The 25,654-nt window shown below is 41.2% G+C and overlaps 1 protein-coding gene across 3 annotated transcripts in view; it reads right to left on the bottom strand.

Annotated features, from left to right (window-relative positions):
• The window catches only part of AOAH (acyloxyacyl hydrolase), a 210,642-nt gene that overhangs the window by 36,912 nt on the left and 148,076 nt on the right, over window positions 1-25,654 (bottom strand). For all 3 annotated transcript variants that reach the window (XM_025379042.1, XM_025379043.1, XM_025379044.1), the window contains one exon: window positions 20,635-20,717. In XM_025379042.1, the coding sequence (XP_025234827.1) occupies window positions 20,635-20,717 (83 nt within the window). The remainder of the gene's footprint in view (window positions 1-20,634; window positions 20,718-25,654) is intronic.

Here is a 25,654-nt window from a genome sequence, read left to right as displayed (position 1 = left end):
GGGAAGCCGAGGCAGGCGGATTGCTTGAGGTCAGGAGTTCGAGACCAGTTCAAGACCAGCCTGGCCAACATGGCAAAACCTCGTCTCTACTACAAATACAAAAAAATTAGTCAGGCATGGTGGCGTGCACCTGTAATCCCAGCTACTCTGGAGGCTAAGGCAGAAGAACTGCTTGAACCTGGTTGGTGGAGGTTGCAGTGAGCTGAGATCGTGCCACTGCACTCCAGCCTGGGCGACAGAGAGAGACTTGCCTCAAAAAAAAGAAAATCATATTTGTTGAATACTTATTTTATTCTAGGTGCTGTTACACTTTTACAGCTCATTTAAGCTGTGGTACAATTGTGTGAGGTAGGTACTGTCGTATTCCCACTTTTAAATCAGGAAACTGAGGTCCACTTAAGTGGCTTGCCCAAAGCCACACAGGTACTCCTTTGAAGAACTGCAGTTCGAACCAGTCCCTTCCGTCTGCCATGCTGAACTCTGGCTTCCTGTGGACAGTGCTCCTCTAGGCTGTAGTTGAGAAAGAGTGAACCCAAACTAGTGTACTGTCTTTTTGTCCGCAAGAGACAGATCTGCTAGAAATAAGCAAGTAATTCTCAGGTGGGTGGTGCAACTTAGTGGATGAGTTGGAGAAACACCATCCTGTTGCCACTTTCCGTAGGAAGATTCTCCTATAACTTCCAGCCTTGGAAGCTTGGGGATAAGTGCATTTTACCGCAGTCCCAGGCATGTTCTTCCAGTTCCATGTGGGAAAAAGAGCAGTGTGCAGCCATGAAGGGTGTGCTGGCCTGTGTCTCACTGAAGCTGTGTAGCTATGCAATGATTGCCTCTTTTTCACACACAGCTAGGGGCAAGCTGTACAGGCAGCACTGATGTTCTCTTGGTTGATTCAGGAATGTTAGTACATTAAATAAATATTGCTTTATTTCCATTTTATTATGGTAAAATACACATTTTTTTTTCTTTTTCTTTTTCTTTTTTTTTTTTTTGTGACAGAATCTCGCTCTGTTGCCCAGGCTGGAGTGCAGTGGTGTGATCTCGGCTCACTGCAACCTCCGCCTCCTGGGTTCAAGCAATTCTCCTGCCTCAGCCTCTTGAGTAGCTGGGATTACAGGCATGTGCCACCATGCTTGGCTAATTTTTGTATTTTTAGTAGAGATGAGGTTTCACCATGTTGGTCAGGCTGGTCTCGAACTCCTGACCTAGTGATCTGCCTGCCTTGGCCTTCCAAAGTGCTGGGATTACAGGCGTGAGCCACCGCATCTGGCCTTATTTCATCTTTTAACCCCTCTTGAGTGTACAATTCAGTGGCATTCAGTTCATTTACATTGTTGTGCAACCATCATCACCACCCATCTCCAGAACTTTTCCATCATTCCAAACCAAAACTCAAAATGCAATAAAGAATAACTTTCCACTGACTCCTCCCTCCAGCCCCTGATAACCACCCTTCTACTTTGTGCCCTTTTGCATTTAACTGTTTAGGCACCTCATGTAGATGGTTCAAGTCATACTTGTCCTTTTGGGTCTGGTTTATTTTACTCAGCATAACGTCCTCAAGCTTCATTCATAACACATTTTGTTTATCCATTCATTCGTTGATGGCCATTTGGGTTATTTCCACCTTTTGGTTGCTGTGAATAATGCTGCTATGGATAGTCCCTGCTTTCAAGTGTTTTGGGCATATGGTATACCTAACTGAAAGTGCTGGGCTGTATTGGAATACTATGTTTAATTTTTTTCAGAAATGGCTATGTCATCTTCTTTCTTTTTTGTAGTGAGGCAAGGAATCATTATTATTATTTTGATTTCAACTTTTATTTTTGATTCAGAGGTACATGTGCAGGTTTGTTATCTGGGTATATTGTGTAATGCTGAGGTTTGGGGGACAATTGATCCCATCACCCAGGTACTGAGCATAGCAGACCCAATAGGTAATTTTCTTTATTTTTTATTTTATTTTAAGTTGCAGGATACATGTGTAGGATGTGCAGGTTTGTTACATAGGTAAATATGTGCCACAGTGGTTTGCCGCACCTGTCAAGCCATCAGCTAGGTATTAAGCCCAGCATGCATTAGCTATTTCTTCTAATGCTCTCCCCACCCTGGCACTCCCCCGACAGGCCACAGCATGTGTTGTTCCCCTTCCTGTGTCCATGTGTTCTCATTGTTCAGCTGCCACTTATAAGTGAGAACATATGGTGTTTGGTTTTCCGTTCCCGTGTTAGTTTGCTAAGGATGATGGTTTCCAGCTCCCTCCATGTCCCTGAAAAGAACATGATCTCGTTCCTTTTTATGGTTGCGTGGTATTCCATGGTGTATGTGTACCACATTTTCTTTATCCAGTCTATCATCAATGGGTATTTGAGTTGATTTCATCTCTTTGCTATCATGAATAGTAACTACAATGAACATACACATGCATGTATCTTTATAACAGAATGATTTATATCCCCTTGGGTATATAACCATATATATATATATATATATGGTTTTGCTGGGTCAAATGGTACTTCTGGTCCTAAATCTTTGAGGAATCGCCACACTGTCCTCCACAATGGTTGAACTAATTTACATTCCCACCAACAGGGTATAAGCATTCCTATTTCTCCACAAGCTCGCCAGCATCTGTTTCTTGACTTTTTAATAATTGCCGTTCTGACTGTCGTTTTCAACCTTTGCTCCCCTCCTTCCCTCCCTACCTCTAGTAGTCTTGTGCCTGTTCTTGCCATCTTTACGCCCATGAGTATCCATTGTTTAGCTCCTACTTGTAAATGAGAACATATGGTATTTGGTTTTCTGTTTCTGCATTAATTCACTTAGGATAATGGCCTCCAGCTGCCTCCATGTTGCTGGCGACGACATGATTTAGTTCTTTTTACGGTTGCATAGTATTCCACGGTATATATACACCACATTTTCCTTATTCAATCCACTGTTATGGGCATCTAGGTTGATTCCATGTCTTTGCTATTGTGAATACTGTTGTGATGAACATATGGGTACATATGCCCTTTTGGTAGAATAACTGATTTTCTTTTGGATATACACCCAGTAATTGGATTGCTGGGTCAAATGATAGTTCTCAAAGTTCTTTGGGAAATCTCCAACTGCTTTCCGCAGTGGCTGAACCAATTTACATTCCCAACAGTAGTGTATAAACATTCCCTTTTCTCTGCAGCCTTGTCAGCATCTGTTGTTTTCTGACTTTGTAATCATAGCCATTCTGACTGGTGTGAGATGGTATTTCATTGTGGTTTTGATTTGCATTTCTCTGATGATTAGTGATGTTGAGTCTTTTTCATATTCTTGTTCGCTGCTTATATGTCTTCTTTTGAGAAGTATCTGTTCATGTCTTTTACCCATTTTTTTAAATGGGGTTATTTGGTTTTTGCTTGTTCAATTGTTTAAATTCCTTATAGATTCTGGATATTAGACCTTGGTTGCATGCATCGTTTGTGAATATTTTGTAGGTTGTCTGTTTACTCTGTTGATGGTCTCTTTTACTGCCCAGAAGCTCTTTAATTAGGTCCCACTTGTCAATTTTTGTTTTTGTTGCAATTGCTTTTGAAGACTTAGTCATAATTTTTTTCCCAAGACCAATGTCTAGAATGGTGTTTTCTAGGTTTTCTTCTAGGATTCTTATACTTAAGCTCTTACATTTAATTCTTTAATCCATTTGAGTAATTTTTGTATATGGTAAAAGATAGGAGTCCAATTTTATTCTTCTGCCTGTGACTTGTCAGCTATCCCAGCATCATTTATTGAACAGGGAGTCCTTTCCCTACTGCCTATTTTTGTTGACTTCATTGATGATCAGATGGCTGTAGGTGTGCCATCTTATTTCTGGGCTCTCTATTCTATTCTATTGGTCTACGTGTCTGTTTTTGTACCAGTCCATGCATTTTGGTCACTGTAGCCTTATGGTATAGTTTGAAGTTGGGTAATGTGATGCCTCTAGCTTTGGTCTTTTTGCTTAGTATTGCTTTGGCTATTCAGGCTTTTTTTTTGGTTCCATATGAATTTTAGAATAGGTTTTTTCTAGTTTTGTGAAAAATGATATTGGTAACTTGTTAAGAATAGCATTGAATCTGTAGATTGCTTTGGGCAGTATGGCCATTTTAACAATATTGATTCTTCCAATTCATGAGCATGGAATATTTCTCCATTTGTCTTGTGTCATTCATGATTTCTTTCAGCAACGTTTTTTAGTTCTCCTTGTAGAGGTCTTTGGCCTCCTTGGTTAGCTCCCAGGTATTTTATTTTCTTGGGATGTTGCAAATGGGATTATGTTCTTGATTTGGCTCTCAGCTTGAACGTTATAGAAGTATAGACATTTCACTGATTTTTGTACATTGATTTTGTATCCTGAAACTTTGCTAAAGTTGTGTATCAGTTCCAGGTGCCTTTTAGTGCAGTCTTTAGGGTTTTCTAGGTGTAGAACCACATTGTAGTGAAGAGAGATTGTTTGACTTCCTCTTTTTTTATTCGGATGCTTTTTATACCTTTCTTTTGCCTGATTGCTCTGGCAAGGACTTACAGTACTATGCTGAATAGGAGTGATGAGAGTGGGCATCCTTTTCTTGTTTCACTTCTCAAGGGGAGTGCTGCCTAGGAATTATTAAAATGCACATAGCCATACAAATTCGGAGTAATCAGTCCATTTCAGTGTGCATCTGCTCCTTTACCTACTCCATCCATTTCTTGAGCACTGGCATGTGCCTGCCGTAAAGCAGGGATTAACAGATGAGCTGGACACAGCCTCAATACCTTCCAAATAGTATCTATGAGGGTAGACACATAATTGAGCACTGGGAATACTTCTTTCTTTCTTTCTTTCTTTCTTTCTTTCTTTCTTTCTTTCTTTTTTTTTTTTGAGATGGAGTCTCACTCTATCCCCCAGGCTGGAGTGCATTGGTGCGGTCTTGGCTCACTGCAACCTCCACCTCCCAGGTTCAAGGTATTCTCCTGCCTCAGCCTCCCATGTAGCTTGGATTACCAGCACCCACCACCATGCCCAGCTAATTTTTGTATTTTTAGTAGAGATAGGGTTTCATCATGTTTCCCAGGCTGGTCCCGAGCTCCTAACCTCAGGCTATCCACCTGCCTTGGCCTCCCAAAGTGCTGGGATTATAGGCATGAGCCACCACGCCCAGACAACAATTTTAAGAGATTAGTGAAAATCCAACCTCAATGCTCGAAAAGAGGAAAAGCTAGTGTGATTTGAGGCCTATTATCTCTACTCAGGGAAGGTGCCAGCTCTCATAACACTGAGCCCTCAGTACAGGGGCTCCAGTCTTTCTGGGAGTGAGTGCTCCCTGTTGTCCTCCAGAGGACAGAAGAGAAGGAGCACAGCCCCCATGCACTGTGTGGATCTTGCGGTGGCACACGCATCGGCTGGGCCCTTCATTCAGTTCCAGTGCCGTGACTTTTAGCTTCTTATTTTCGGTGAGATAATAGATCGGGAGATGTTTAATTCTCATTCTTTGATTTTTCTCTTAATGAGAAATGAAAACTAATGAAAGCTCAAGCCATGAGTGGGGAAAAAAATAATTAAAGGACCAGGTCAGAGCAATAATTTTCTTCATTATCTAGGGTACAGGTGGGAATTTGAGGTGCAGAGCACCCACAGAGCTTGGGAAAAATGAAAACGAAAGCCTGTTGTGACATACCACATGAGCATCCCCTCCTGTGCCCACACCCCTGGGTCCCTTTGTCACTCAGGACAACGATGGGAGACCAATGGCAACTGGCCGTGGTAAATTTTTACAAAGCAATCACAAACAGCCACCTAAGGAGTGAGGACTTGTCTGTTCTTCTTTACCCAAGTGTCTATTTTTTATAGTAGGTATCCATACTAGGAGCCGAGAATTCTCTTCGTTCTGAAGTTCTTGCGCCTTCCACTATTTCTATTTCCTTTCAAAACCTGTTTTTTGAGATTATGTAATTAGTTTATGTAATTCCCATGTCACACTTTCTTCTTACTTTCCTTTTTCTGTTCGGTTATCCTTTTGCCAGACTCATCAACATTTTGTGTCTCTCTCCTTCCCTGTCTCTATTGTCTTTCTTCCCCTGTACATAGACTTCTCCCCAGTTGCTTGCCATGCTGCTATCATTAGAGAAAATGCTGACTACAGCAAGAAAAGATAGATAACTCCTAGCCTGTGGGATGTGGCAAAGTAAGGCAAACATTTCAAGAACTGGCACTGTACCCTTAAGAATTCCACATTCTGATCCCTGCGATCATAGTTTGATGAAATGAAAGAAGTTTGACCTTGGAATAGGAGCATTTTATGTATTTGTCAAGATGGTCCAAATGGAGAGCCCACCTGTCTCCAGTGACGAGAAGAAAAGGGTCCATGCAGGCCTTCAAAGTCTGAACTTTGATTCATCGAGTTTCTTTTAAATAGGGTGCAGGGCATTGAAAGAAGAGAAACGTTTCACATAATCCCAGCATTGGTTATCCCTCCATAAATGCATATTCAGAAACACCTTTGCGGAGTTGCTTTCCAAAGATCCTCCCTTCCCATGATCTCTCAAGTACTCTCTGGTTCCCTGGACTCCACAATTTGGTCCTGTAGCCAGAAAGTCGGGGCTTTAGTGCTCTGCTCTGCTGTGCTCTTCCTAAAAATTCACTCATGGTGACCCCAAGTGATGGGAGAACAGAATAAGAAAAAAGGCAGGTCAGACGCAGTAGCTCACGCCTGTAATCCCAGCACTTTGGGAGGCCGAGGCAGGCGGATCACGAAGTCAGGAGTTTGAGACCAGCCTGGCCCACATGGTGAAACTCCATCTGTACTAAAAATACAAAAATTAGCCAGGCGTGGTGGCAGGCGCCTGTAATCCCACCTACTCAGGAGGCTGAGGCAGGAGAATCACTTGAAACCAGAAGGCAGAGGTTGCAGTGAGCCGAGATCATGCCACTGCACTCCAGCCTGGGCAACAAGAGTGAAACTCCGTCCCCCCCCTGCAAAAAAAAGGCAACGGGGATTTGCCCCACCTTCCTGGGACCACAACTATTCCAGTGGAGAGGCAGTCTCCCTCCAATCTCCTTGGAATTCTAGGCAACTGTATGTCCCCACTATTTCTGCTGTTACTGCCAGGAGACCACTTTCCCATGTCTAGAGTGAGAACTAGAAGGTTTCTTCTAGAAGTGACCTCTCTGTGCTGCTTCTGGGTTTTGGGCTGCCTTGAGTCCAGGTTGGAAGACGCCAGAGGATAGCATAATGCTAATCTAATTGCTCATTTGGCGATGGTCCTAATTCTGGTTTTCTTCTTCACTTGTCCTGCTATTTACTTTCCAGAGTGCTCCAGCTATTCCATACACTCTGTTCAGGTTTTATAGCTATTTTCAGCAGGAGAGACAGGGTGGGATATGTTTACTCCATTGTACTTGAAACCAGAAACCAGAATGTGTTAAAAAGAGTACGAAAAGTTCTTGAAAAATACTGTATCATACTATGACCTAAAATGTATCTATTAACATTTTTGAACATGAATTAGAATTTTAAATATTGTAGATTTTGCTTTTATTTTTATGATTTAGAGGTATTTTCAGGAGAATGATTTGTACAATCCATTAAAAAAATCCATCATGAGAAATTTAAATTCTTTCTCTTCTCTAAAAATATTTGCTTGCAATAAGCAGAAACATTGAGACTACTATATTGACCTTGAGCTCAAAATAGTAGGCACTTAACAATTTGTTGTGGTAGTTTCTGATAGTGTTTCTACTACTGTAAATGCCTTCAGATTCACAAGTGTGGCTCTGAATTTCAGCTAAATGATTCTCTAAAACATAGATTTTTAAAAGGATGTATAATAATAGCCTTTCCACAGTAGCTGTGATCTGCCTCCAGCCTCAAAGCCTGACATAGCCCCACAAATATCTTTCAGCCATGTCCAACTTCTCTCTCCCTCTTCCTCAAAGATGTTTACCCCTCAGAGCCTCCCAGCTCTGAGTCACCATCTCCCTGTCGTTTTTGAATTCCTATTTATTTCTTCAGGGCTCTCAGCTCAAATTTTAACTCATATGTAAAGTCTTCCCCTACTTCTACAGACAGAGTTAAGTGCTTCTTACATCCAGAGGCCTCAACTTGCCTTTATTTCACTGCCCTTTCACCAGAAGCACAATGATTTCCTTTTTGTCTTTGTTTCCCATTTGGTGATGATCTCCTTGAAGGCGGGGGCTTTGTCTTTCTCATCTTTCTATTTCTAGCACCTCTTGCAATATTGGAGAGAAAAGAGAGGAGGGGAGTGGTGGGGCAAAGTCAAGTGGAAAATGAGCAGAAGGAAAGTGAAAGAGAATACCAGAGGTAAAAGGCTCATCCCGGGATGCTTTGGAGCTGATAGAAATGACAGCTCACTCAAGCTATCAATACAAGCAGCAGATAACTTTCCATGATGTCCTTTATCTCAAGCCCTAAACAAAAGACATCTGTTGAAAGGACATCCCGCTAGGACTTCAGGAGTCCTAGCCATTGCCAATGACATTAAAAACGTGTAAGGCATTTGCTTCTGAATTTTTCCTCTGTAGTTGTGCTGTTTCAAGCAGTGCAGGATAAAAATCTTGACAAAACAGATTGATCAAAAGCACACACTCTTCACATTACAGTCACTGTCATGCATGCCCTGCTCCTATCTAGATGGTTTGCATGAAACAATAAGCCAGGAAGAGTTGCATGAGTAAGTCCTAAGAAATAGTCCCATTTGAATCAGAATGCCTCCATTATTTAATGAAACTTTAAATTTCAAGACCTTGAAAGTATTAAAAATGAGAATAATAAATAATAAATACATGAGTCATAAAAGAGTGATTTGTTTCTCTCTATATGAGGTATGTCACATTGAATTTTTTCTCTTTTAAAAGTTTCTAGTGATTAAACACTATATCTTGGAGATGCATTTTGTCCTTAGGAGAAACAGCAGGTTTTGATGCTCTAGGCATTGAGTATATCTATAAGCATTTGCCTTTTTAGATGAAGCATCTCAAAAATTGGTACCAGAATCTGTCTCTGTTGCTGTCACCACACTGTGTCAAGGCTCTGCAAACAGAAATGTCCTCATTGTTTTGTTATAAATAACTTTTGTCATCATCCTCTCAAGGTTTTGGGTTGAAACCAAATACTCAACCCAGTAGTTGGGCTCACCAGATATTTACTGAGTGCCTGCTTGAGCTTGACAAAGGTGCCTTCTTTGCTTCTTTACAACACTCTTTTCTGTGGCTTTTAAAAAAATATTTCAAAATTTTCATTTTGAAATGATTTCAAAAAGTTGCAAAAGTAGAACAAAAGTAGAACAAAGGATTTGTACATGCCTTCACCCAGATTATCTAAATGTAAACATCTTTTTTTTTGAGACAGGGTCTCACTTTGTGGCTCAGATTGGGGTGCAGTGGCACAAACACGGCTCACTGTAGCCTCTCCCTCCAGGGCTCAAGTGATCCTCCCACCTTAGCCTCTTGAGTAGCTGGGACTACAGGTGTGTGCCACCACACCTGGCTGATTTTTTTTTTTTTTTTTTTTTAGTAGAGAGGGGTCTCACTGTGCCCAGGCTTGTCTTGAACTCCTGAGCTCATGCAGTCCTACTCGCTTTGGCTTCCCAAAGTGTTGAGATTATAGGCATGAACCACTGTGCCTGGCCAAATGTGAACATCTTCAATAATTATAGAACAATGAGGACAATCAAGAAATCCACACTGGTATAATATTATTGCCTAATCTATAGACCTTATTTAAATTTCACAAACTGTTCCACTAACGACTGTGTCTGGGCTAGGATCTAATTTAGGATCACATACTATATTCAGCTATCACATCTCCATAGTGTCCTTTTAATCTAAACTGATTGCTTAGTCTTTCTTTGTCTTTCATGACCTTGACACTTTTAAGTAATACTGGCCTTTTTTTTTTGGGAAAATGTTCCTCAAGTTTTGTTTTTATTATGTTTCCTCATGATTAAACTCAGGTTATGCAATTTTTGGCAAGAATACAACAGCAGAAGCTCAGTTAGCTAGTTAAAGGTACAAAACCTATTTTGTTCCATAGTAGAGATCATGGTGGGGTGGGGAGTGTTATAAAAATAAGTCCTTATATGTGTAACTGAATTTAGCTAAGCCTGGATTAACACTTATTTATAGTTTGTCTCTTCATCCTTAACTTTTTGTTTGTTTGTTTGTTTGTTCATTTGTTTTTGCCTCTCTCTCTTTTCAAGAAGGCCTCTTTTGATAAAGAGGACTGGCAGAGTGCTGGGTTCTGTGGGTTCAGGTATTTAATTCTGACATTTATCGTACTCCAGGACAGGTGTTTGCTGTCTTGTCAGAATAGGTAGCTAGTCAGACATGAGTGGGGCAGGGGAGGCATCCTGCCCCCAGGAGTGTCAGGCAACCACTTCTCTAAAAGAATAATTGGTCACAGCCAGCACCAGGGAAAAGCCAGCTCCCAGTAGATAGAAAACACCTGACAGTGGTGATCAGCAGCTTCCCCATAAGATCTCAGGAGTCTGGTGAGTGGACTCAAGCATGTGCACTAAGAGGCAAAATGATGGCATTTAACTGGTATATGACCTTCCTCCAGGAGCACTTGACTGGTAAGGGAAAAGTGCCTCACGTGAGCATGCATGTAACTTCAGTGAACACACTGCGCAGAGCCACCTCTCAAGTGCTGGCAGACCACTCTGCACACGGAATGCCAGCACATGAAACCCCAAGTCAAAGGTCAAACTATGCACTTGAATGTCTCATGTCGTCTGCTTGGTCCTCTTCCAAGTGTACTTTACTTCCTTTTGTTCCTGCTCCAGAGCTTTTTTTTCTTTTTTTCCCCCCAGAGTCTTGCTCTGTTGCACAGGCTGGAGTGCAGTGGAGCGATCTTGGCTCACTGCAACTTCTGCCTCCCGGGTTCCAGCGATTCTCCTGCTAAGCCTCCCGAATAGCTGGGATTACAGGCAAGCGCCACCATGCCTGTCTAATTTTTTATATTTTTTTAGTACAGACGGGGCTTCACCCTGTTGGCCAGGGTGGTCTTGAACTCCTGATCTCAAGTGATCCACCCACCTCGACCTCTCAAAGTGCTGGAACTACAGGCGTGAGCCACCGTGCCTGGCCACTGCTCTAAAACTTTTAAATAAACTTTCACTCCTGCTCTAAAACGTGCCTCGTTCTCTCTGTCTGCCCGATGCTCCCAATCAAATTCTTTCTTCTGAGGAGGCAAGAATTGAGGTTGCTGCAGACCCATATGGATTCCCTGCTGCTAACTGTCTGAGGCAGCGGAATAGCGATTTTAGAAGCCAGAACCCAAATAGTGGACAGTATGGCATAGTTGAGAGCATGGCCTTTAGTATGAGACAGACAGGGCTTAAGGTATACCCCTGACAAGCTAAAGGACCTTGGGCAAGTTACTTAACCTTTGTGAGCCTCAGTTTCCTCAACTGTAAAATGGAGTTGCTCTGTGAATTAAATGAAGATGGAGTGTATAAAGTACTTAACAGAGTGTCTAGCTTAGAGAAGATACCTAGTATTAACTAAAAATCTGTAAAAGTAATAATAGCAACCTCAAACAACTCTCCAGCTAAATTCACACATTCTGCTAATGGATGGCTCCGGAGAATTGGGCCCTGAACAATGGTTCCTGGTAATACTGGTGGGTAAAACATATGATTAACTGTCTAGGGCCGGCGAGGACATCAACCTGTTCTTTCTGGCTTGTAGTAAGGTGTTTTTGAGCCCAGGGCAAGTTCCTTTGACAATTCTCTTGCCTATCAAGGAAGCAAATTTTTTTCTGTCAGGTTTCTTTAGGTCAACAGAGGATGGACTGCTCCCTCATGTCTACTCTTGTTAGGATATCTCCCAGAGGCAGCATCTCTCCTTCTGCTGGACACTGTAGAGAAGGAAAAAAAATATCCTTTCCTTTACACAGCTTAGGCTTTGCAGCTGGTGCCCGGTACATTAGAGTGGCCCAAGGCAGATTCCCAAGATAAAAGAAATAGAAGTTTATTAATATGTGCGTTGCACGTGTATACACGGGAGCACCCAGTGATGTGTAACCCAAAGGGGCTGTTAGAACTTGGGTTTATATATATCATCTTAGGCTAAAGGAAAGGGGATTAGGGCTTCTGAGTTGGGGAGGCAAGTTATGGGAAGGTAAGGAGGAAAAATACGGTAAATAGGGGTTGTTCAGTAAGGTTTGTTATGCAGATTTAAGTTTAAGGGTAAGGTGCCTTCCCCACTGATAACAGGTGTTCCTGTACCAGGAAGAGAGTCCTTCTCTTCCTGGTACAGGGAACAGGAGACACTTTTACAAATGTAAATTTCCTTTATAAAATAACTGTCCTTGCATCTGCTGGTTCTCAATGGCCTTTAGCTCAAAATAATCCTTATGTCAAAGAGGCACATTTTGCAGGGAAATATTTTGGTATCTCTCAACAGCCAGAGCCTGGACAATTCTCTGCAGCTGTTCCTCACTCTTGCAAGCCTTTCTGACTCATTGGGCACCTAAGTCATCATCCTACTTTCTCCTGTGGTTCATTTTCAGAGCAGTGCTGTGTTGAGAAAACACAGTCCAACAGGCATCCAGAGGCAGTACCGAGGTGTGCTCACAGCATATCCACCATGCACACCCAGTTCCCCTCTCTTCTGGAGTTTCCCTTCACTCTGATTCTGCCCCAGGGCCTCCCTCCTCAATCCCCTTCAGAAACTCTTTCTTCACCCCTTCTCTGCCCATGTGTCTCTTGTCCTCTCCCCTTCTCTTTCCCCTCTCCTTAGCCTTCCTGACCTGAATATGAATTGCATATACTGGCCTGAATAGTGCCCCTTTTCTAGTTTCTCTAGGTCTGCCAGATTCTCTCCCATTTTGCAGATGGCTTAACCAAAGCCCAAAGAAGGGAACAAGCAAGATGAGGTTTTTTTCAGAGCGTGGATTGGGAATGGGGGGCAGCCTACTAGGTTCCAGACCAAACGTGGTCTGCATAAGGGGGTGGGAGGAGGGGCAGGTGAGGCTGTAAACACAGGCACTTCCATGAAGTGTTAAAATTCTCAAATTATTATTTTTTTTAAATATCTAGACACTTCATGTGAGTCCTCTGCTCCCCGCCCTCCCTGTAAGTGGGTGCATAGAGAGAGGAGTTCCCTCGCTGTATGAATAGAAGACTGCTCCCAGGAAAACATGCCATTACGCACTTTTGAATTTCTGAAAACAAAACAACCCAAACAGGTGTTTATACAAAGGTTTTGCTAAGCTTGCTAAAACAAAATGAGGAAGGCTGCCAGTGAAAAAGACATTATATTCCAAGTGAGGAAAGTCTTCTTTGGAAACTGTAAAGAGTACCTGTGTGCATCTCAGTGCCTTCTCTGCAGGCCATGGGCAGCCGCGATGCAAATTCAGACCTGGGATTGGTTTGTGTTCAAAAGCAGATGAGTCTTGTTTACTTTAGAAGTATGTGCCTTACGGATTTTTATTTACTTAAAAAACAAAAATATATATATGTATATATATATCTATCAGATTTATATATATATATATATAAAACTACCAGATTTATATGTATATATATAAAACTACCAGAGTTACACACACACACAGACACACACACACATATATATATTTTTAGATAGAGTTTCCACTCTTGTTGCCCAGGCTGGAGTGCAATGGCACGATCTCAGCTCACTGCAACCTCCACCTCCTGGGTTTAAGTGATTCTCCTGCCTCAGCCTCCTGAGTAGCTGGGATTACAGGCTCCTGCCACCACGCCTGGCTACTTTTTTGTATTTTTAGTAGAGATGAGATTTCACCATGCTGGCCAGGCTGGTCTCGAACTCCTGACCTCAAGTGATCCACCCACCTCAGCCTCCCAAAGTGCTGGGATTACAGGCATGAGCCACCGGGCCCAGCCCCTACTTAAAAATATATTTTATACCACTTTAATATTTGTTTTTCTTCTACTCTTGATTTTATTTTTTGTCTTTAATCTGTTTTTTTGTTTTATTGTGGTAAGAACACTTAACATGAGAACTGTTCTCTTAATGGATTTTTAAGTGCACAATACAGTACTATCATCTCTAGGCACAACGTTACACAGCAGATCCCTAGGATTTATTCATCTTGCATAATTGACATTTTAAACCAGTTGAACATCAACTCCCCATTTCCCTCCCTTTCCCCCAGTCACAGGCAACCACCATTCTACTCTCTGCTTCTGTGAGTTTGACTACTTAGATGGCTCGTGTAAGTAGAATCGGGCAGTATTCATCCTTCTGTGACTGGCTTATTTCACTTAGCATAATGTCCTTAAGATCCATCCGTGTTGTTGCATGTTCAGAGTGTCCTTTGTTTTAAAGGCTGAATAGTATTCCACTGTGTATGTAGAGACCACATTTTCTTGATCCGTTCATCTGTTGATGAACATTTAGGTTGTTTCCAACTCTTGGCTATCGCGAAGAATGCCTCCTTGAATACAGGGGTGCACGTATCTCTTTGAGATCCTCAATTCTTTTGGATAAATACCCAGAAGTGAGACTGCTGGATCATCTGGTAGTTTAATTTGTCATTTTGGAGGAACCTCCATACTGTTTTCCATAGCAGCTATACTTTGTCTTTCCACCAACAGTGCACAAGGGTTCCAGTTTCTCCACATCCTAAGTTTGTTGTCTTCTGCTTTTTTGATAGTGAGCATTCTACCTGGTGTGAGGTAATATCTTGTAGTGGTTCTTACATTTTATTTTAAATTAAACGTAATCTTGCCAGTTGTGTTTTTTGTCCACCATTAAGGTTTTTCAGTTGGCAAGCTGGATTCAGTTGAATTACAATTTGTGCTTTAGCTCTTCTCAAAGGTTTAATGGGACTCCTGAATTATTTAGGTTTAAAAAAAAATGTGTGTTAGATGTACAAGTCCCTGCTATGCGAAACAGAGGCTGAGCTAATATTGGCCCCATGTGGCTCCTGTTCCCCATGCGACTGGACATCAGTCTTAAAGCAAATTACTGAACCATACACCAAGGAAAGTGCAACAACGGAGGCATGAACAAAGGGCTGGCCTGCTGAGCCAGATGGAGTGGCTGACCCGTTCTGCTGGGCGTGGGGGCACGAGATCACACAGGACAGGGAGGGATGAATAAAGTCTAGTATTTACTGAGTCCTCGCTGAGAATGAGGCCCCCAGGATTAATGCCCAGGTCTCGAAGAGTGAAATATACAGCACAGGGGTGTCTCGAAGAGTGAAATATACAGCACAGGGGTGTCTTGAAGAGTGAAATATACAGCACAGGGTAGGAGGCAGTTCAGGGTCCACTTTTGCACCCATGGCCGCCTCAGCTGGGTGCTGCCAGAGTCATTTGCTGATGGTGTATCCCCCAAAGGGAGGGTATTTTTTGCTGGAGAGAAGCTGAAACCCCTCATCTACTTCTCCTCTACCTTAAGCCTCCACCCCCAGCATGTCCCAGAGTTCCCAGCTCAATCAGCCAAGGCTGCTTCCCAGCCCCTTCCAATCCTTAGCCCACCATCCTCAGGGCTTCTTTAGCTGCCTGGCCTTCAGCACTGTCTCCTCTCCCCGTTAATTCCTGCCCTTACACCCTGGTTCCTCCCCAAGTGGAGTCCTGAGCCCACTCCCCAGGCTGCAGCCATCTCCTGCCTCTCAGGAGTCCGTCTGCTGCTGCTCACTTCTGTCAATCTTAGTTTCCATCACTTCCCACTCCCGTCCCTAGCCCAGCTTTTTCATTGCAGAGGGAACCCCTTCTTTCTGCCTGATACTCAAGGCCAATCCAGCCGCCCCCAGCTACCCTCCCGCCTGCTGCTCTCTCTTAGGATCTGGGTATCCAATCCTAGAGCCCTTCTGCTGCCCTCTAATTCTAGGAGCCACAGGCCTTCTTATTATTAACATATAGCTTTTGAATTTATTTTTATTTTTTTCAAATCAACTTCTTTCTCTTAAAAATTTTTTGAAGTTGATTAATGGGTGCAAACATACAGATAGATAGAAGAAATATGACCTGGTGTTCCATAGACTAGTAGGGCAACTGTAGTTAACATTAATCTATTGTACATTTCAAAATAGCTATAAGAGAATAATCAGAATGTTCCTAGCATACAGAAAAGATAAATATTTAGGTGAGGGATATCCCAGTTACCCTGATTTGATTATATGAATGTATCAAGTGATCACAGGTACCCTGAAGATCTGTACATCTATTATGCAGCAATAAAAAAATAAAATAAAATTACTGCTAACAATGACAAAAAAATCTTTTGACATTGAAAAAATGATTGGGCCAGGCACAGTGGCTCATGCCTGTAATGCCAGCTTTTAGGGAGGCCGAGTCAAGAGGATTGCTTGAGCCCGAGTTCAAGACCAGCTTTGACAACATAGTGAGGTTCCTGTTTCTACCAAAAAAATAAAAAGAAATAAAAAGAAATAAATAAAACATAAAAATAATCAGGCGTGGTGGTAAATGCCTGTGGTTCCAGGATTTGGGAGGCTAAGGTGGGAGGATCACTTGAACCCAGGTGTTTGAGGTTATGGTGAGCTATGACCATGCCACTGTGCTCTAGCCTGAGTGACAGAGTGAGACCCTGTCTCAAAAAGAAAAAAAAAAAAAAAAAAAAAGAAAGAAAGAAAGAAAAGAAGGAAAGAAAAAGAAAAAGCAAATGTTTTTCAAAACCACTGAGTAAATAATAATACAGGTGGTAGGTGGAATTAGCAACACTGCTTCAGTGGTACCCTAATGCTGGACATTTAGGAAGCCCTGTGTTTCTCATTCAGCCTTCAGCAGCCCCCTGAAGCACAGGTATGTACCGTTCCCATCCCTGTGTCCAAGGTAAGCCGTATCTGGTCAGTCAGGCACTGGGTTTTGTGATGAATTCCACAATGTCACATGGCATAATTTAAAGAACTGGCTTTAATGGGGAAAAGCTGGGTTTGCAAAAGATGAGAAGGCAGCTATCTCCAGCACTGCCTCATCCCACTGAGTTTGGGTGCAGGCTCTCTCCAGGAGGATGGGGAAGATGGCCCACTCAGGCTGGTTTGTTGTTTGGGCAACCCTGAATGAGATCCAGGGTCACCTTTGGCAACTGTGCTCACTGAACCGTGATCCCCATTTTACAGATGCAGAAACAGGCAAGAGACATTCAGTGATCGGCCCAAGCCACACACCAATTCCCAGACCCAAATTCAAAACCAGTCTACTTTATACTTCAAGGAAAAGAGACAATTATATGAGGCAATCAGGAGAGGAAAGGCTCTGCTCTCTGTTTTCGGGGCCCTATTTTCCATCTCAGAGAAGGACCAGAGGAGCCAGCCAGCTCTGCAGTTCTTGTGTCCTTCCCTCTTCTATGTGCTGGCTGCCTCCCACCTTGGGCCATTTTGGTGTCTAGGAAGTTCTGAGAGCCACTGCAAGCCCCTCCTCTGTTGATTGTGAACAAGACTTGGCAGGACCCTTGCCATTCCTAACCCCTGCAGCAGAGAATCGTTCCTTGGATTAAAGATGACTTCCCCATTCTCCATTTTAAAATGCGTTATAGGGTCAGGCACAGTGGCTCGCGCCTGTAATCCCAGCGCTTTGAGAGGCCAAGGCTGGTGGATTACCTGAGGTGAGGAGTTTGAGACCAGCCTGGCCAACATGGTGAAACCCTGTCTCTGCTAAAAAATACAAAAAATAGCTGGGCGTAATGGCGCGTGCCTGTAATCCCCGCTACTTGGGAGGCTGAGGTAGGGGGATAGCTTGAACCCCAGAGGTGGAGGTTGCAGTGAGCTGAGATTGCACCACTGCACTCCAGCCTGGGTGACAGAGCGAGACTGTATCTCAAAAAAATAAAAAAATGTGTTATAATCACTGACCGGGGTTCATGATAGAGTTATGTATAGATGTTTTTGAGATCTCTTACATAAGGATCAGGATGAAAATAGGAGCTGTTTCTTTAATTCTTACTACTGAATTTTTTAGAAACACTTTAGTATTCTATTAGACTCTTCCCTTTTTCCCCTTTCTCTCTTGCTGGTTCTGAAAAATCAGTGTAGCCCTATAAATATGCAGAATGTGAAAAGCTGACTTTTCCTATATCTAATAAAAACCTTGGAGAATAATTGAAGTAATTTGGCGTGGGTAGTCAGGTTACATGCTGCATGATATCAAAAGAAAGTCCATAGCAAGGAAATACAAGAGAAAATAGGAAGAGGGGCTGGAGAATAAAACCAGAACATTAAATAATGAGTAACTGAGAAACTACAAAAAATCTTTTTAGAATTATAGTCTTAGAAAAATAGTCCAGGGTAGTCAAAGAATACTAGACAAAGTATACATTTTACGCATTTCTAAGGACTGCAAATTCAAAGAAAAGGAAGAAAATATCCCCTCTTCCCCGGCATCTATTCATTAGACAAAAGTCTGACAAAAGCCACAGCCTTCGAGCACATTTTGACATGATTAGGTTCTCCTCCTGTCTCCTGTGCCCCGTTTTGTCTTTGCGATCTGAATTTTAAAGGAATGTTGTCAAGACAGCAGATCACAAAAGGACAGCCGTTTACTATCAATCGTCCTAGGTATACTTTTTGGATTATCTTACTCTGATCTTTATGATTTTATGAAAGATCACTGCATTTATTGTGGGTAGAAAGGTGATGTTGACTTTATACACCTGGGTGTTGTGAAGGAGAAATGCTGGATTAGAGTTACAAATAACAAAGAGCAGCTTGCAGCCTGCATTTCTGGCAGAATCCTATCGCTCAGTGTCCTGCTCTAACCTCATACCTTTGGCTATGGAACCTTGGACAAGCCATGTGCTACTCCTTAGACTCAGTTTCTGTCAAAATTTTTTAAAGGTTGTTTCTATATAAAAATAAAATCATCAGGAAACAGAAAAGCAGAAAAAAATGAAAGCAATCACCCATAATTTATCAAACACAACGATTTTCTATATTTTCTACCAATCTTTCCTAAGTCTACCTTTTTTCCCTTTTAAAAATATGGTAGAAACTGAATTGTATGATTCAATTTTATATCCTGATTTTTCTTTTGGCAGTGTTTTGTCTTTCTAAATAAAAATATATTTGACCTTTAGCCATCGTTTTCTAGGACTGCATAACATTTCTCACAGATGAGTTTTTTGTGTTTTATTTTTTATAATCTTCATTGACAGAGGGTATTTGACAGTGTTGGGGGCTGTTTGAGTATCTCACTAAAGGAAAAAGAAAGTGCAGCCACAGGCCTAATGTTCACTTTGTATCTGTGATGAGTCACATGGCCAGATTTGACTGTAACTGTCCGTTAACTATTGGTTGTGTTCACTTGTAGAGGGATGAGGCCGATCTCTTTCTGCAGATCATCTGGGATCATAGCCCATTGACTGTATTATCTTTGTTGGTATCTGAGTGGAGTGAGACAACGTGGGTAGAAGTGTCTCCTCTATAACTTACTCTCTTTGTGGCTGGGGAAGAGGTTCTTGGCTTCTCTATGCCTCCATTTCCCCAACTGCAACAGTGTGAATATTATTTTAATGCCCAATTCTGAGAAGTATATCTTAACACATTTGGTATTGAGTTGAATGCTGCAATCAATGGGTACATTGTAATTTTTCCTTCCTTTTCCCTCCCTCAACACTGCTTAGAGCTATTACAATCAATAGTATCTTAGTACTGAAGAAATGTAATACTTGCCTTACAGTGTCTGTTGTTAAAAGGATTAACAGAAATAAACATAAAGTGTTCTTAGCACTTGGTAAGAGCTCAGTTAATGGCAGAAATTATTTTATTACTAAAAAAAACTATATTGTTCTTAGAACAGGAGAGCATTTATTCTGTATAGAATATTTGTTATAAGAAATACATTATTTATAGGTCACGTATTTAGTTTAAACGCTTGCTGCTTGGAAAATTCCTCAACATCTTTTGTTAATTAGAGATAGCACAGGGATGGCAAATAGGTTTAACTTCACGTGCCAAGCCTAATTTGTTGATGATGATTGTCAGACGTGCTGTGTTTCAAGAACTGCTGAGGCAGAATCAGAGTGTAGCAGACAAGAGTGCCAAGGCTGATTAGCAATATCTTTCCCAGGCTTAGGAAGACAGAATGGCAACACATACACTGTTTACCATCTCTGCATTACGGTGTTACAAAACATTACTTGGCAATTCCTTAGGCGTTAGCCAGGCCATGGCTTATCAATCAGAAGTTTCATCAGAATCTTGTGGCAATAGACCACCTCGAGGTCCAAAGTGGAAGGCTGAAACCCACACAGGTGAAACTGAAAACTCCAACCCCAGCAGAAACGTGGGAGACCTTGCACCATCTGAGAGGGCAGAGCTTTTGCAATGACCTTAGTTTTGCTCAGCTCTTGTTCTGCTACTGCGCATTTAGGTCTTGCCTCCTGAGCCTCAAACATCCTGTGCCTTGGCCTTGCTAGAACTTTGCTGTTGGACGAATGATCTGCTCTCTTGGTCAATCCCTTGACTGCAGGTTGTTTTTGTTCTCCTTTGCTGTGGGTAAATGGCTCTAAGCACAGGGCCCTTCTTTCAGAGAGGGCAATGGTGTTGGAAGGGAGACTGTTAATTTTATTCTGTGATCCTTGTTATCTGAATCTCAGCTTTTGAGGTACTTATGAAATAAAATCAATCATTACAGGGACACTGATGAAGGTTTAAATGGAAAGTTACGTACCATTTCTTGAAATATTCTGGTAGTCCCTGTGATTACAGTGGTTTCTTTTCCATAAGCGAAGGTAAATAGATTTTTCTTTAATCCTGAAACAAATATATATGTATATATTTAAGGTCAGGATAGTCACATAAAGAAGTTTTAAAAAACCATGTTTTCGTCATGCTTTTTAAAAAATACAGTTAAAATGAACTCAAAAAATCAAATCTCTGCTGACAAGTTTTCTCTGAACTGTGAATGTAATATTGGCAGTTGTTATGAGAAGCAGTTCTATGAAATTGAGTTGTATGGGTGTCGTAAGAATACTGTTGAAGACATAAAACTTTTTCTTCTGTACAAAGACCTCTAGAGTCATCCCTTTCAGATACTTTTTACCAAGAGCTGCTGTACATTTCTTGAGCAATTGCTCATCTTTACTAACTCTGTTATTTTGAACCTGACCATGTTTCCTTTCTTTTCTTTTTTTTTTTTTTGGTTGCTATGAAGCTGTGGTTGACACTGTTATTGTCTTTCAGCTTTATTCTCCCTTCATGCAGCGTAATAGAATTTTTAGCAAGACCCATGTCTGTCTAGAATGAGGATTGCATTTTCCAGCTTCTCTTGCAGCTAGGAGTGGCACATCACTAAGCTCTGGGTGAGATGAGATGGGATTAGAACTATCCAGTGGCGATTTCTGGTAATGCTTCTTAGGAAGCCATTGGATGGTGATTCTCGTTCCTTCTTTGTACCCTTTCTCCAGTCTCTTGCCCAGAATAGGAATGCTGCCATCTTAAACTATGGGAATAAGGTCCACATTGAGAAGGCAGAGGGGTGAGCCTGAAGGAGTTCCTGAGAACTGGGTGGAGTTGAGCTCCCATATCAATTCCAGACTGCACATTTTCTAAACCTTTTCTGTGTGAGAGAAATAAACTCATATATGTTGAATCTCTGTTCCTTGAATCTAATACTAATAAACACAGAGCTTACAGACAAATTTGACACCAGTATCAAGCTATAATTTTACGTATTCTAAGTCATATTCTTGGCTCCCTTTTGTCTCATCTTTGATTTTTCATTTTCTTTTGCTTAATTTAGATGTAAGTAGTTTAATTAATGCAACAAAATTTAGTTTAAATGTAATTAAATGTTATGTTCTCTAAACTTTCATAGGCTTCCTAAAATCTTTAAAACAAGACTAGATGTAAACTAAAAAATAATAACTTAGTTCAAAATATTTGAGTAATCTTCAAATATATTTTATCTTCTTTTCATTATAATAAGTTCACGTCTCACAACCTTACATACAATCACCAATTATTAAGTGTTATATGAAATCTTACTCATTGTATTACAGTGCTTGGCAACTGTCTCAGTGCTTCAGAAAGGTAAGCATATATTGTGTTCGGGCATTCAGGATGCATAGAAAATAGTGTCCCTTTTTTGAAGTCTGAGAAAACCAACAATAATGTTTTTTAATAGAAGGCCATGATGCCTGAGCAATATTTTAAGTGTGAGATTTTTGCTTTGTAGTATAATTTTGAGGTGAATAATGTACTTATTTTTTAACATCAAAGCTACCCATGCACAGAGCTTAAAAAGTAATTTACTTAATAGATGTTTATTGAGCACCTGCTACATTCCAAGTTTTATTCTAGGCACTGAGTTATACTGGAAAATTAAAATACATGATCTCTGCTTCTGTGTTGTTGATATTTCAACAGGAAAAGACAAATAAAAGAACTAAACATTATAAAAAAGCAAATGATAGAGTATGTAGAAAGTTATAAATTCTATGAAAAAAGGAAATGAGAATTAAAGTGGCCAAAGGAAGCCTAATTGAGAAGCTAAAATCAACAAAGACTTGAGGTGGTGAGTCTCATAGAACCAAATAACTTACCTATGTGTGTATATAAGACTTGTGATGATAAATAGCAACCCCACACCTCCCTCCACTCTCCATTTCTCCATTTCCACAGGCAACTAATTCCAGCCTTAATTGGCTGGGTCTTTTGATATTTTTCTCCTCATCTCTAAGTAATGTACTTTTAAGGCTACTTCTTGATTGTTAGTCTTTAACATTATCTGTTCACTTTCTACTCTAGAAGAGGATTTAGCTATTGACAACTAATCAATGATTGCTTTCTATTTTCTTTCTAACTTTTTTATTTCTGTAGAGTTAATAACTTCCTTTTGTTTCTTTCCTTAATTTTCTAAGTATTTATCATTGTATTAGCCTATTCTAATATTGCTATAAAGGAATATCTGAGACTGGGTAATTTATAAGAAAAGAAGTTTGATTGGCTTATGGTTCTGCAGGGTATAAAGGAAGCATAGCAGCATCTGTTTCTGGGGAGGTCTCAGGAAGCTTGTAATCATGGCAGAAGGTCAAAGGGGAACAGGCATGTCACATGGAAAAAGCAGGAGTAGGAGAGCAAGCAAATGTGCTACACACATTTAAATGACAAGATTTCATGAGAACTCACTCACTATCTTGAGGACGGTACCAACAGGGATGGTGCTAAACCATGCATGAGAAATCCGCCTCCATGTTTCAATCACCTCAAATTTTTCATAAGCCTAAAACTGCTTAAAAAAAAAAACCCTATTAAAAAAAAGGCCCTACATAGCTGAACTGAACTCAGCCTTCCCAGCTGTCCCTTCCCAGGCACATCATGTGAGTGAAGCCATCTTAGATCCTCCAGCCCAGCCCAGCCATTAGGTGATGTCATCGAATAACCATAATGTCATACAGAGAGGAATAATTGGCCAGCCAAGCTCTGCCTGAATTCCTGAACCCCCCAAATTGTGAGATATAATAAAATGACTATTGTTTTAAGCCACGAAAGTTTGGGGCAGTTTGTTACACAACGATAACATAAATCTGTATTAGGTATTAGTCAGGGTTCTCCAGAGGGACAGAACTAATGGAATATATATATATTAAGTATTAACTCACACTCTCACAAGTCCCATAATAGGCTGTAGGCAGGCTGAGGAGCAAGGAGAACCAGTTCAAGTTGCAAAACTGAAGAACCTGGAGTCTGATGTTCCAGGGCAGGAAGCATCCAGCACCGGAGAAAGATGTAGGCTGGGAGGCCTGTCCAGTCTCTCTTTGCACATTTTTTCTGCCTGCTTCTATTCTAGCAACGCTGGCAGCTGATTAGATTGTGCCCACCCAGATTAAGGTTGGGTGTCCCTTTCCCAGGCCACTGACTCAAATGTTAATCTCCTTTGACAACACCCTCACAGACACACCCAGGATCAATACTTTGTATCCTTCAGTCCAATCAAGTCGACACTCAGTATTAACCATCACAGTTACGATTTTTTTCCCTCACAAGTCTGAAGGAATTGACTGATTTTGGCTTTTAGCCTCCCCAGCGTTGTTAAGTATGAAGCAATTCTGTGTCTTTATCTTTTGAAAGCCTATGGTGGTATTTCATTCCAAGTGTTCTGAAATGTTATGATGGCAGGCTTGGTGTGTGTCTGATTTTACCCACAGTGTTAGACTTTTGATAAATCCTTTCGACTTGGAAATTCATGATGTTCAGTTTTGAGAGATGTCTTTAAATCATTTCATTGATGATTTCTTCCTTTGTCTTTTTTCCTACAACGATTGGGTCATCTGAACTAGTCTTGTAAGTTTCCCTGTTTCTCTGTCCTATTTTCATGTCATGGTCCTTTCTCTCCATTTTTTGGATAATATCCTCAACTTTATTTTTTAATCGTTCTATGAATGTCATCTGCTATTACCAGAATACTTTACAAATGACCTTATTGGTTCTCTGGATATCTTTTTAATTTTAATGTTATTGTTTTATGAATATAACATCTTCTTTTATCCTTTTTTGAAGCACTTGTCTGGTATAGAATTCTTTTATCTTTTTGAAGATATTAATTTCAGTTATTTTAATATGTAGGCTATTAAACTTTCTAAAAAGTTTTATCTCCCTTAGTACATAGTCTCTGTTTCTCTGAGTTGCTTTTTTCCCTTTTGTTTTTGCATTGTCTTTCATGTTTGAGGTTTCCTTCAGATGTGTGATGATCCTGGGTTATAGGCTTATTTTTAAATATTGAAACTGGTTGCCAGCTAAAAAACTGATTGATTTTGATTGAAAACTGGGCCCCTGGCTATGCTTGTTGACTACAGCCCTCACTGCAAGATGAGCTGTCTGGGCCTTTTTTGGAAAACGCTGCTGTCAGCATCTGTGGGACTCTCCTCTTGGGATGTTCAGATTCCACAGGGAAGGGTCTTCTAGTCTGCAGCCAGGAGAGTACAGATTGGGTTGGCAGCACTCTGGGGCATGCGGGGAAGGGTCCTCAACATTTAGCATTCATGCGTTTTCATAGGACACTCCTCTCCTCATTTATGTTTGGTGTCTTCGAGTCCAGAGGCCCTTGTCTTTAGCGTTTCCAGAGAACAAAGTTCTAGTCTTACTCCAGAGTAAGGAAGGGGCAGTTGACCACCTGTGGAGAGTTGGAAGGGGTCTGAGGAGCTAACTGCTCTTCAGCAATCTTCCAACCAATACTTCTGGTTTAGTCCCACCTGCATTACTAAAACTCCCACATGTAACCAATCCCTAAGTCTTCCGGGGCTTCTGCAGTGTGAACTGGGCTGCTTCTTGGCATTCCCTCCCACCAGCTTAGGATGCAGCTCTCCTGAATCTACTAAGTCAGTTACCACTCATCTGTCTGATTTCTAGCTTCTAACGTTTTGTGGCTGTTGGCTCTTCTTGTTCTCTTTGTCCTCATGGACAAATTCATTTACTGTTGTTAGAGTAGGGCTTTTCAAGGGAGGGATGTAAATGCTTGTGTTCAATCTGCTATCTTACTCAAAAGCCTACTCAAAAGCCTGAAATGGATACCTTATACACTGCATCGTTTATGCCCTCTGCCTTGAATATTTTATTATATTTTGGAAAAACAGATGGGAAATGGGCACTGGATCTGAGTATGATACTAAAATAATTTTATGGTCAATAAAGAGGAGTCATTTTTCTTTGGGGAAGTAGTCCTTACCTATTTAGTCACAAATGTATTTTTG

Source organism: Theropithecus gelada, chromosome 3, assembly GCF_003255815.1.
Source record: "Theropithecus gelada isolate Dixy chromosome 3, Tgel_1.0, whole genome shotgun sequence".
Lineage (NCBI taxonomy): Eukaryota > Metazoa > Chordata > Mammalia > Primates > Cercopithecidae > Theropithecus > Theropithecus gelada.
The sequence above is the reverse complement of the archived record's forward strand: the minus strand, read 5'-3'. Positions and strand labels throughout refer to the sequence as shown.